This window comes from Physcomitrium patens, chromosome 8, assembly GCF_059467195.1.
Source record: "Physcomitrium patens ecotype Gransden chromosome 8, ASM5946719v1, whole genome shotgun sequence".
Lineage (NCBI taxonomy): Eukaryota > Viridiplantae > Streptophyta > Bryopsida > Funariales > Funariaceae > Physcomitrium > Physcomitrium patens.
The window spans coordinates 15,817,709-15,830,302 of record NC_143417.1 but is presented as its reverse complement, the minus strand read 5'-3'; the positions used below and the strand labels follow the sequence as shown (position 1 = coordinate 15,830,302).

General features: G+C 38.7%; 1 protein-coding gene across 1 annotated transcript; it reads right to left on the bottom strand.

The window, feature by feature from the left end:
* Positions 1-2,781: 2,781 nt before the first annotated feature.
* LOC112285827 (uncharacterized) lies at positions 2,782-10,576 on the bottom strand. Its single transcript, XM_024527058.3, has 12 exons — positions 9,357-10,576; positions 8,632-8,896; positions 8,084-8,261; positions 7,691-7,890; positions 6,917-7,566; positions 6,061-6,508; positions 5,649-5,830; positions 5,214-5,376; positions 4,839-5,039; positions 4,109-4,465; positions 3,650-3,751; positions 2,782-3,409 (listed from the first exon to the last, which is right to left on the bottom strand). Exons 1-12 carry the CDS (start codon positions 10,010-10,012, stop codon positions 3,002-3,004), a joined length of 3,810 nt encoding a protein of 1,269 aa, XP_024382826.1. The 5' UTR covers positions 10,013-10,576; the 3' UTR covers positions 2,782-3,001.
* Positions 10,577-12,594: the final 2,018 nt, after the last annotated feature.

Here is a 12,594-nt window from a genome sequence, read left to right as displayed (position 1 = left end):
TTATTTCCATGTTCTCACATTTCTTTGTTCTCATGTTTCCATGTTCTTTGATTCCTATGTTCTATGTATTCCTCAAATTATCTTCTTCATAGACAATCAAAAGACTTCTTTGTTTATTTGTATTATACCTAAGTTATCATATATATATATATATATATATATAACTAGCAAAAATTGGGGCTATTGGGTGTTGCAATTTCTCATACATTCATCCATTTCTTCATTTATTTGTACTGCCTTGCTTCTATGTTCCTATAGTCTTTTCTTCTAATGTTCCCACATTTTCTTATTTATTAGTTTTTATATATCTTGCTTTCTTTAAATTTTCTTCTTTACAACCAATCAAAAAACTTTTTTGAAACTATGTATTATATCCAAGCTATGTTATATATATATATATATATATATATATATATTTTTATTTAGTTGATACTTAAGCTAAATTTTATAAAACTTTAGATATTTTTAATTACATAAATCAATAATAACTCCTCAAGATAAAAAATATATTTATATTTTAAAATATTATTAGTATTTGTTTTCTTTTAATTATAAATTAATAACTAAAATTATTTAAAATAACAATTTATTTTTATTTTCTTGCAAAATTTTGATGTAGATAAAATTAAGTTTTTTTATATTAATTTGTTCATAAATTTTATATTAATAAAATTAATTATATTTCATCTAATACTTTTTTTTGCTAGAAATTAAAACATTATAGAATTGAGAATCTTTATTTTTATATTTTATATTGATTTTACTTTATTTTTAAATTGTATATGATGAAAAAATTACTTTTATTTATATTTATATATAAATTAATTTATCAAAAAAATAAATAAGCTTCTTATTTTTACAAGAGATTGGTTATCTGTATATTAAGATTGCTCAAGAAGACAAGTAGTAGCTCTCATTCACTACATGGATCTATCTTGGATTTTACCAAAAAAAATAAAAAAATTAGAATTCACAAATTATTTCATAGAATTGACAAGTTGTTTTACAAAGCTTTGTATTGCAAAGTGAGCATCTTTATGTACTCATTTGGTCTTTGTTTTTATCATAAAAGTTCATGTTTTGTAGAGAGAGAATGTGGCTTTTCATTCATTCCATGTACTCTTTTTTGTTTTAACTTGAACTCAATTGTCCACTTTTAAGTATTGCATCTGTTTTAAAGGTTGGATTAGCTTGAAAAGTATTCATCAAGTGATTAGTCTATATTCTTTTTGTAATGGTATAGCCAATGTTGTGGTTTCTATTACTATAGGCAAGAGGATAGACAAGCTTGGAACTTTGTCATGGACTCATGGCAAATAGCGACTAATACAAAGTTCATTCGGCCTCACACAATGTAAATAAATTTGTCTAAATCGCAAGAAAGAGCTCCAAGCTTTGAGAGATGCTTTGATCAACGTGTAATAATAGCTTTTGATTCACATGGCCTTGAAGTCTCTTTGAATGCTACTCAAACAAAAAGAATAGATCTATCAAGCAATCAATTGTTTTAGACTCCAAGCTCATAATACAAGTAGCATTGTGCAATGCAAATTCAATTTGGTGATGCATGTGAAGGTGTGTATATATCAAGTTCAATCTTAAATTAATATTATTTAATCTTAAATTAATAATATTTAATCTTAAATTAATATTATTTAATCTTAAATTAATAATATTTAATCTTAAATTAATGAGAAGATTATGGCCATATTTTCTAAAGAAGAATAAGAATATCTAAGCGCTAATGAAGTTGTTATCAAAGATGGTATCAATAACAATAATGTTTATCTAGTCAAATTCATCTAATTTTATTTATATAAAATTATTTAAATTATATATGTTTATATAATACCTTAGTGGAGTGCTACAATGCAAGATTTGTTGTTAAATTTTATGTGGTACAAATATGTATTAATAACAGACATGAATGTCTACTTTTTTTCAAATCTTCAACACTATTGTAGTGATTTTGAACTTGTTTAGACCTGTTTGAAGTAATTTTAATGCAGCAAAAACTATTTCAGTAAAGTAACTTTAATTTCATAACTATATTTCTTGCATCTTTACGTTTGTATCAGACAATTCTCTTACTATTTTGACATACAATAAATAAATAAATAATAAACAGGATGACATTTTTACAAATGATTCATGTGAAATGACATTACAAATGTCAATAAATTCAAGCGTGAAAACATTGACAAACATTTGATACAAGTAGGTAGTCTGAAGAAAGAATTGAATCAAAAGCAACTTGCGCCAAACTATTCAGAATCTAAACCATTCGTTGCAGAATCGGAAAAGACATAATTGAAGTTACAACGATTAATTGGAAAATAAAACCCAGCCATGAAAATTTCTACCGTTTCTACAATCACATTTCGAAAAGCGAACTTCCATTTGTTAAGCTATTGAAAAAATGTCAGTGCATGTGTCAAAAAAACCAGTCTCACAGAAGTTGGCGGTTTAAATTCCAGCTGCAAGTACCTAAAATTTCAATCCTACTTGGTGGATTCTAGCATAATGTGACCACTTCTTGTGTAAGAATATAGTAAAATAAAAAAGGACACGATGTCACACGTTCACAACATGCTTGCGTGTGTAACTTCCAGCAGGCAAAATATGCTGGTTTTTCGTTATCTATTAGACGAAGAATTGGGTGCTGCTAGAACCACAGATGTTCTCTACAATTGGTAACAGAAACAAAGAACATAAATTCAACCTTAAGATCAGATGGAGCAGTAACCATTATCGAATGCGTACGGCAAATGGAGCAGGTCCTGAGAATTAAATACCGACAGTAAATCAATGACGGAATACCTGTTATGTATGTTCCAAGCCCAAACCATGGTTCAACAAAAGTGATTTCTTAGTGCTACACAATAATGCAAGAGTAACTCCATACTCCATACTGTTTCACTTCGTGAATATCTGGTAATTATGAGACAAATAGTTCGAAATCTTCATTGAATGCTGGACACCAAATATATCGTCTACGAAATCAGGTAGCTTTTGCCTCTAAGACACTTTTTGATTCACAATGCGGACACTTCTCCCCTCCGCAACTGCATGGCAGTTCTGCCTCATTGGGTGTTGATTCCTCTAGAAGTCCCGATTCAAGGGGTCTCAATATATTTGGACCAGTCTCGTCGATGTTCGTGGATACATCAGTCGCTTCTTCTTGGAATGGTGGATCTACATTTGTCGAGGCAGGACCGGAAACCTCTGAAAGCATTGCAAAAATCTCCTTAACAGTGGGACGTTGCGACGGACTTGCCTTTGTGCAAGAGTAAAAAAGTTTCACCAATACTCTGAGGATATCCGTTTCGTCAATTGCAGTTTTTTTGTCAGGAAAAGGTTGAGAGGCCAGGTTATCTAGCTCAGCGGATAAACGAGGACGTTGACCCATCTGAAAACACGAGTGCCCGAATTCAACAATATTAGATTTCTCATACCCTACACTTTCAGGTATTTAAGACACGAATGAAACAAGAAACCAAAACAAGCCAGTTGAACCTCTTCGTATACTGCAGCACGATACTATTGAATTCAAAAATACAAACTTCAAATCAAAATAAAGACGAATAAATAGAACGCAAACTTGACCAAGTTACCACCAAGAAAACTACTTTCAGATCGTGAGCATCACCTGGATACAAGAGTGAACTTCAGATTCCAGGAGCCCAGAATATGGAACCCTGAGGGTCAGTAATTCAGCCACCAGGCAGCCAAAAGACCACACATCCGCTTCCTGCAACACATCCAGTCGTCAGTACTTAGTTTTGATGCATAATTAATAACGCAATATAAATGCACTGGTGAGGGACAATTGCGTAAAATGAAAGAAACGACATCAGCATTTATCCCCTTCCACGTGAACCAATTCTTTCTTGAATGAAAGAGAAAAAAATACACGGCTGAAAAAGTCCAGAAAAATAAATCAACAAATATTTTAAGAAATAAAAAAATTAGAAGCAAATTAAATTTATTAATAAACATGAAGCGATCCGAAAAGCCACATAGAAATAATTGAGCCTTGTAGTCTTAAGACAAACTGACATTCAACCTCCGTAAAACGGCTTACGCAGGAGGAGGGACAAGAACGTACCAATCCATAGGCATGCCTTCCATACATGGCCTGCAACACCTCGGGAGCAATCCAACGAGGTGTTCCCACACAGACACCAATTGGTGGGACACCGCGATGTGCCAGATAGCATGTATGAGTAGCTGACGAACTCAATGGAACAGCACTATCAAAGTCGCATAATTTCACAACAGGACCTCCATCGGGACCCTGTTTTGAATCCAGATCAATCAGCACGTTGCTGCTCTTTATATCCCTATGAAGTATGCCTTTGGAGTGCAGCATACCCAAAGCACAAGCCACATTTCTTGCCACCTGGCAGGCAAGCCTTGGAGACATGAATTTTTTCCCTTCTTTAGCCAAATCTTTAATTACTCCCTGCGCACAGATCAACAATGTTACAAAACAATCTGGGGTTAGATTCAAAAAGTGCGAAATACACCACCACCCAGGTGTACCATTGATAATATTATACAGAAAAATTCTTACTGCCCCATCTGGTGGCGATCCTTTCTGATAATTTTAAACATGATTTAAGAAAATTAAAAATAAAAGCGCTTTTAATACGAGCATCCAAAAAAGTTCTCAAAATACAAAAGCACGTCAGTTCGAAATGAGCATAAGGCGAGGTCTTCTAACACCAGTCACCTGATGACAAGGTGTAGTACTTGAACCTATTCAATAAATGATATTCTAGAGACAAAAACAAAAGAGAAAAATACACCAGGCTTCCGTGAACAATGAAACGCACCTCTAGCGAGCCTCCTTTCACATGCTCCATGTATATGATGAGCCGGGAACCTGTGTCGGACTGAGAGACAAACTGGTGGCCGTAAAGAGAAACGATGCAAGGATGCGTGCCAAGACTGCAAAGTATGCGCAGTTCGCTAAGACAGCTGCTTTCTGGACCCTTACCAGATAAGCCATCACCACCTCCTTCAAGTCGTCGAACCTATCAAAAAGAGATGATTAGATGCTTGATATAACAGAGAAAGAAAATTGCAATGATATAATAGCAGGACATAATAAGTTGGACATACCCAGTAAATACTCAGAAGTAAATTTATCACCAAACAAAGGTGCATCATCAAGGAACTTGAACATAAAGAATGTGTAAGATTAAAACCTTCGCAGCTGCTGTAATTTCCCCAAACTTACAGCGGCGAACAGAAGCACCTGAAGCTCCTTGACCAATTTCCTCGAGCAAAACGGGAGATGTGATGTCATTGTTCAACAGCCGATCTCCATCCAAAGCAGATGGCAAAAGAAACCGCTTGAGTGGAATGTATCTTCACCAACGAAACGGTCCCAACAAAAGTACAATTAAAACAGTCAGAAAATGCAGTAGGTTTTGCGTGTTAGATTTTAATTTGCTCCTTAATCCGCAAATTGACAAGCGTATTAGCAAAAGGCTTCAGGGTCGAGATTTCGTCATGTCCAAACGAAAAAGTACATGTAAATACTAAATACTGAATACAAAAGAACCACCTCCACACAATAGTAGTAGTAGTAGTAGTAGTAAAAGTGGTAGTGTCGGTCACATTCAACGAAGGAAAAATACCTGCAGAAGTACTCCGGATCGCTTTCATGGCGAATATCTAAGGGACGACACCCATCGACTAGAACACGAACGCTGCTACTGCTATTTTCTACCAGAATGACATTCCATGCATGTGGCATATAATCCAAATAGCCCCGCACCAGCTCGCATGGAATTACGGGATCTGCTCGGTCACACAAGTACTGTACGCACAAGCATTGGGTCAATCATAGTTTGCATTTCTATGTGTAGCAGCAGATACTTTCTAAGAGATCTAAACTGTTCTATTCTTACCACTACGAATAAATCTCACCGGATGTCCACCTAAAACATTTACAAGAATTAACATAGCATTGGATAAACAAAAAGAGAAACGCATATAATTCAGCTGCTCTGTACTCGACAAAATCAAGGAGGAAATGCTCTTACAGACCTTGAGCAGTATAGCACGGTGCCGACACACGCCAAATCGTAGAGACCCAAGAGGAACCACGTTTGATCCTCTCTGTGCCTTCAAATACTTCACTGCAGCTTCACAGAGTGCGTGCACGCTTGGAAGTGCAGCCCCAGGTGAAGATCCGACACCATTATCTACAAATCCATTGGAACTTCCTGCACTCAGACTTGAGCTGCAAGAACAGACAAAAGGAGCACCCGCAGTGCCTCCAAGTGCAGCTCGGCGCATGTTTGTGACATTCTGAGTTTTATCACTGCCACCAAAACAGTCGGAAACAAACAGGGCCAACATTGTAATCATCTGAAAAGTATCCACTGCCATTCTCTTTGTCTGTTCCTCATTATTCTTGGACAGTGACGGCCTCAACCTTCCAAGAAGCTGCTGAGCTGAAAGCGTAATCTCGTCCAAATCTTCATCCCTTTCTCTACAGCCAGTTTTATCAAAATTCACGGAAGTGAGACCAAGTAGAATGAACAAATATAAACTAAACATTGAAAGAACTTAGATTCACAAAAAATAAATGAAATAGATAAAAACTCTATTAATCAACAACTTCCCAAAATGTGTGTACATATCTGAACTTATGGCATTAGTACAAGTATAATGATAATGGCTAACAATGCAGTGTCGGAGAAACTAAACAAAGCTAGCCGCTCACATCAGAAAAGATCTAGGTGAAAACTAGGAAAACTATTTTTGGGGGCGCTGTAAAGCGTCTAAAAGAGAAGAATGAGCGCCATTGGTCACTACAAAGCCAAGGAGCGTGCACTGTACGTTCGACACCCTGCACAGCTTCTTATCATCTATGCCGCAGTTCGAAGGCTGTACCTACCTGTCGACAAGGATGACCTCCCTCGAGTTGAAGGAAGGTGGCTCCTTTTCGAAAACCTCTAAGGAGGAAAAGGGCCGATCACGACCCGCATCATAGAAGCCGTCAGGCAACCTTTCATGGAACCCACAAAAAGATTCACTATAATATTTGAACGAAATTTCTGAAAAATCTTGTGCAGGGCGCCGCCGCTTACTTGGCTTCGGATTCCTGTCCGTATCACTGCCGTGTCGCCTAAATCTTACCTCCTGCTTGACAATGCATCTTTCACAATCCTCTAAAGACTTACATTCCTCGTTTCCAGAAGATCTATCACCAGTAATGGCTTTTCTGGACCTGTTTTTGTCTTTCAAATTTCTACGATCAACGTCACTGCGATAACCCTCATCCTTCGATCCCACCAAGGAATCTACTTTTCCACCAATATTCCCTCCCCTTAAGTTTTCGCTGTTTAAACTAGACTCACTGTGGCAATTACCCTTCTCAGAGTCTTCCCTCGAATCAAATTCCTGCTTAGCTGAAACAAGAACGCGTGTTTTTGTCCCACATGCATCTCTCCCGGCATCACCAACAATACATTCCGAAACTATTGGCTGCTGTAAGTCCATGACACTTTCATCTCCACTTGAACTTATACATGGAACTTCTTCAACCTGCGCGTCGCACCAGATGGTTATGGTCGAAGGAGTGTACAAACAATAGAGACGAGACATTGAGCAAAATGTTTGGAAATTTGTGCTATGAGTTGAATCACGATACAAACACAAAATGATTCACCTCCACATTTCTGACACTTGTTTCCTCGCTACTGACACAAAGCTCGTCATTTCGATGTTTGCGACTACAGTTCAGACGATCTTGTCGAGCTTTGTACTGCTGGTTTTCCTGTTTCCGCCATCCGCGCCTTAATTTCAGGTTTGTAGTTACTTTCTGGCTGAGAGAGTTTCCCTTCACGGATGGACACACCAGATCATCAACTGCAACACGACAAATGTCAGTTTCCAGCTCTGCACATACGGGGACAAGCATTATATGTACAAACTAAATGAACCACCGAGACTTGCCTCTGAGATGCTTACAGAAACATCACTACGAATCTGATCACATATAGCTTTCATACAGATCACCAAATCTAACCTACGAACAATGCGCAGCATGCAGACCCCTCACCTTTGACAACGAGGGCACTTCCAGCTGATGGAGAGACTTCCCAGTCTAACTGATACTCCTCTGTAGAGGCTATATCATCAGACTTAGCACAATAAAGCGTTGTCTCCAGCTTTTCATTTCCTTCAAACTGGCAACACACCCACGCTGGAATCTGGCCTATGTTTTGCAACTTGTTGAACTGGAATAAAGAATCACGGTCACACATATAAGCATCCCAGTATATGCGAAGTCCTCTACATACAATTTGAATCTTGTGGCTCACAGCTGAACTTATAACTTACATCTGTCCAAAAATCCCAAAAGCACTGGGCAAATCTCCTCTGTCAGCATATCACAGGCAAGCTCACGTATCTAAACACATAGAGAAAGACCCCGAGGATCAGGATTCAAATCAACCAATTCTTGTCAACTTCTTATCAGGGTAGTTCGCTTGGTTGGAAACTGACTTTTCTCAGGCTGTTCGCGGGTTAGAGTGTTCAGAAGGACACGCCTACAATCTATGATTATCTTACGTGAGACACTGAGATTGGACAAGCAAATAAAGATACCTGAGCATTAAGGGCCCTCAATGAGGTCATGGACTGCAGAACAAGAGAATGGAACGACGTGAGGCGGTTGTGTGCCACATCAATACTACTCAAATTCGGCAACGCTGAAAGTTCAGATGGCAGCTCCACCAGCTTGTTACTGGCTACTCTTAAACTTTTCAGAGCTGTGAGTCCAGCTATATCCTTTGGTAAAGATCTCAACTTGTTGAATGACAGGTCCAATTCCTCCAGATTCTTGAGAGAAGATATCTCTGCAGGAATCCACCTGTAACATCACACGACAGTTAACAACCACCTTCCCAATAACCCGTGACCAACGTTTTAAAAAGCAAAGACGCTGCTTGCTACTCGCAGACCTTTCGTGACCGTGCTTGCTACTCGACAATTTCAATAGTCAGCAAACGCACTTCAACTTGCCCTAACGCCCTCCAACTGTTAGACCAGAACTCGCGTCGCAGATCAGCTAACCGATCATCATGGACATCATGGAATCCAAGCTGTTCAATTGCACACAACGAGCCGTCACAGTCTGCATAAAATGACTGATTTAATAGGAACTCTCTTCCTCCATATCAACATATGCCCGAATTACAATCACTGTAAGTTATCTGCTTCATAAATAGCCTGCTCATAATCTCACTGCCGGTTACTACGATTGAACTAGCACTATTCGACAACCTTCCAGCGATTTTGTGGTTAAAATACAGTGACTTCGACAAACTTACGAGATAGAGAAATGGCAAACCGCAAGGCGGGTGAGAGACCGAAGTTGAGCAATGTCTCGAGTCAAAGTGGCAGAAGAAGGAGGTACGGGAGTTTGATGAAGTTCTAAAGCTCTCAGCCCGCTAAGCTTGCCAAGAGGAGGCAAACTACCGAGACCTGTTGGAGACATTTTAAGGCACACCTCCTCCAACTCTGTCAATTCACCGATCTCGTCAGGTAGCACTTTGACTTCATTTGCCCAATACTTGAGCTTCCTGAGTTGCTTAAAAATCCTCATAGAAGCCGGCAAGACTGAGAACGAGTTGTCATACACGAACATGTTCTTGAAGCGAGCAGCCATATCATGCGGCGTATGAGCGAGAGAGGCCAAACTATTGCCATTTGGAGAAATGTCAATGTCTTCCTCTTGAACTGGTTTGACAGTCCCCTCGTTGCCACTTTCTTTCGCAACCTCAGCAAAGCCACATGAAGGGTCTTCCTCTTCCAAAGGATTGGCAGCGTCTACAACAATCTCTTCCTCCCTAACCTCATTTTTCGTTCTCAAATGACCTTCGCTATGACCTTCAGGTACAGAGTCCGAACCTAATACATCCTCCGCCACAATCTCCTTCTCCTCTCTATGATCTAATCGGGTGCAACCCTCTTCCGCCGCACCCATACTTAAGCCGAATCTCTGCACCCGCACCTTGCATCAACTCAAGAACCCCAAAACCTCATGCTAAAGCCTCCGCGAATGAGGTATCCGTCCGTGACTCCTCCAAAACCTCAACGCTCCGGCACCATCTCCACACCCTGTTTGCATAAACTCCAAAAGCCCTCCCAACTAACCCTCCAACCAAGGGCCGCGCCGCTCCTCACCACCATCCAAAGTGACATCTCGAGGAACTCCAATAACCACGACAAACCTCGCACAGCGAACTCCGAAACCTCACTCCGCCATCAATTACACAAAGAAAAAAAAAAAAAAAAAAAAAAACATAAACATAAACATAAACCCACACCAGCCACCTGCTCATACCACCTAGAGTTACGCCCAAGCGAAGGCCTCCCCGACATTAAAACCTTCTCAACTAGGCCTGATTTCGGCCCAACTGGTGGAAACAATGGTAAAAATCAATGCAGATAGGGAGCAGCGAACAGGCCCCCGATCTCCAGCAGTCTCCGAACTACACCAATCGTCCGAAAATATGCCCCTGATTGCTCGCTTTCCCTCCGCGTGAAAACCTACAACTACTCTCGGTCCGCTCTTTCCGAGGGAACGAGCCTTCACATCGTAGGGTGGCCGGAGCTGAGCCGAGGCTGATTCCAAGCCCGTGCCGAGGCTAATTTGCTAGCATGACGCCGAGCCCAGCGTGGGGGCCAAGCCTACTGCTTCGGGAAGAGAGCTTATTCTTCGGAGGGACGTTTATTCAGTCGTTGCTAGGGAAGGGAGCCTTGGGCGACTGACAGTCGGGCTCGGTACCCAACGACGTCCGGCGTGGGGTTCCGGGTATGATATTAGTTTATATCCGTCAAGATACAGGGTCTCAATTTGAACCGACTTGGGGCAGTGTCTACAGTTGGTCTATTAGAAGAACTATGGCTCAATATTCTCAACGGGGACACGAGTAGTTCGAGCAGCATGACGCATGGCAAGAAAACTTTAATGGATGGATGATCTCAATGGTGGACGAATGAATTATATGGGACAATATTGGAGGAATTGTACATCTTCCATCCTAGAACATGCCCTTGGTAATGTGACGAAATCCTCTCAATATGGCACCAATGATTGTAAAATATTAAGTGTGTGTAAATATTTTTTTATTGCTATTACGTGTGAATAAAAAAATTGAAAAAAAAAATGTAAATATGAAACCACTTACACCTTCATCCTGTATTCTACAAACTTTCCTTTAACAGGGTATAATTTTTATTCCCTTTCTCAATACGAATATTAGTTTACATATTAAAATACACGTGTGTGCTCTGGACCAGTGTGCCTTCCATGTTATATTCTAAAACATTTGTAAGTATACAAATCATGAATGTAGAAAAATAAGTAAATGCATAAATAAATGCATGAAAATGTCTTTAATAAATTACATTATGCATACACACGTGTAGATGAGAATATATATATATATATATATATATATATAATACTTTGGCCTTTGGGGATATACAAAAATCAAAATAATTCAACCATTCTAATGGAATGTTAGATTTTTTTATTTTCAGATTAAATATTATAAATGCAATTTGATACAATTTTCAAAAGGATACCTTTAAATTCTTTTTATGTTCCGGTTATTTTATATTTTCAATCAATCATTCACTTCGATTTTCTTAAGATACAAGATATGGCTTTACGTGACCTTTTGTAATAAAAGAGTGATATTGTTAATTTAAATAATCAAAATAATTTTAACAATTGGGTCTTACAAAACATTATAATATACACACTTTTTGTACGGTTCTTTGTCCTACATTTCCAGCAATCTTTGTCTTGTTGATTCAAGTCGTGTCCCCTTCATTTTTACTTGTTCATATCATTTAAGCCAAAGCACCATCATTGATGAAGGTAAAAATAGAAGCTCAGCAGTTATCCGTTGAAGTATTCATGAGCATTTCAGTGTATGAAAGTGGAATTTGAATGGCACTACTACTGGGTGTGAGATAGTTGAAATACTAGGGGTGGTGAAGTTAAGCAGTTTGTTTTAGGAGCTGAGAAAATTAGATTGCATTGTCGCATGATTAGAGTCCGCGTTGATCATGTTTGTGGATTAGATATACTACTTGTTTTTCACTTGTCTAACATCGTTCACGATTTGTACGAAAAAAATACTGCAGTAGAAAAGAGAGTAAAAAAATCTGAAATAATTTGCACGTGTCACATACATTTCTCAGCGATTCACTTCTGAACAGCATTTACTGCGGGAATACCATCGATATATAAACAGATATATTCTCAGGCCACATGCATCGCGTCTCTATCTGATACATGATGTACTTTGCACGACCAGTTTATACATGTCAAGTTAAAACAAACCGCACCTTTTTTCCACATCAGTACTCGGTAGTTTTATCAGCAAAAGCCGCAAGAACGAAGATTTAGAAGGCATCAGCGTATTCGTAGATAAAACACCGAATGAGGCACGAAATCGGGCTCAATAGCTATACAATCAAAATAGATAATCATTTTGATCCTTACTACAATAAAACTAGTGGAAGAGGACATCAAAATGTGATGCACCACAG

Bases quoted from the DNA above. Each gene is read 5' to 3' on its own strand.
- LOC112285827 (XM_024527058.3), bottom strand. From the start codon at position 10,012: ATGGGTGCGGCGGAAGAGGGTTGCACCCGATTAGATCATAGAGAGGAG. The intron at 5,377-5,648 runs GTATTTTTCCTT...TCGTTGGTGAAG, and splicing joins GATCCGGAGTACTTCTGCAG to ATACATTCCACTCAAGCGGT. The intron at 3,752-4,108 runs GTACGTTCTTGT...GATGTGTTGCAG, and splicing joins GAAGGCATGCCTATGGATTG to GAAGCGGATGTGTGGTCTTT.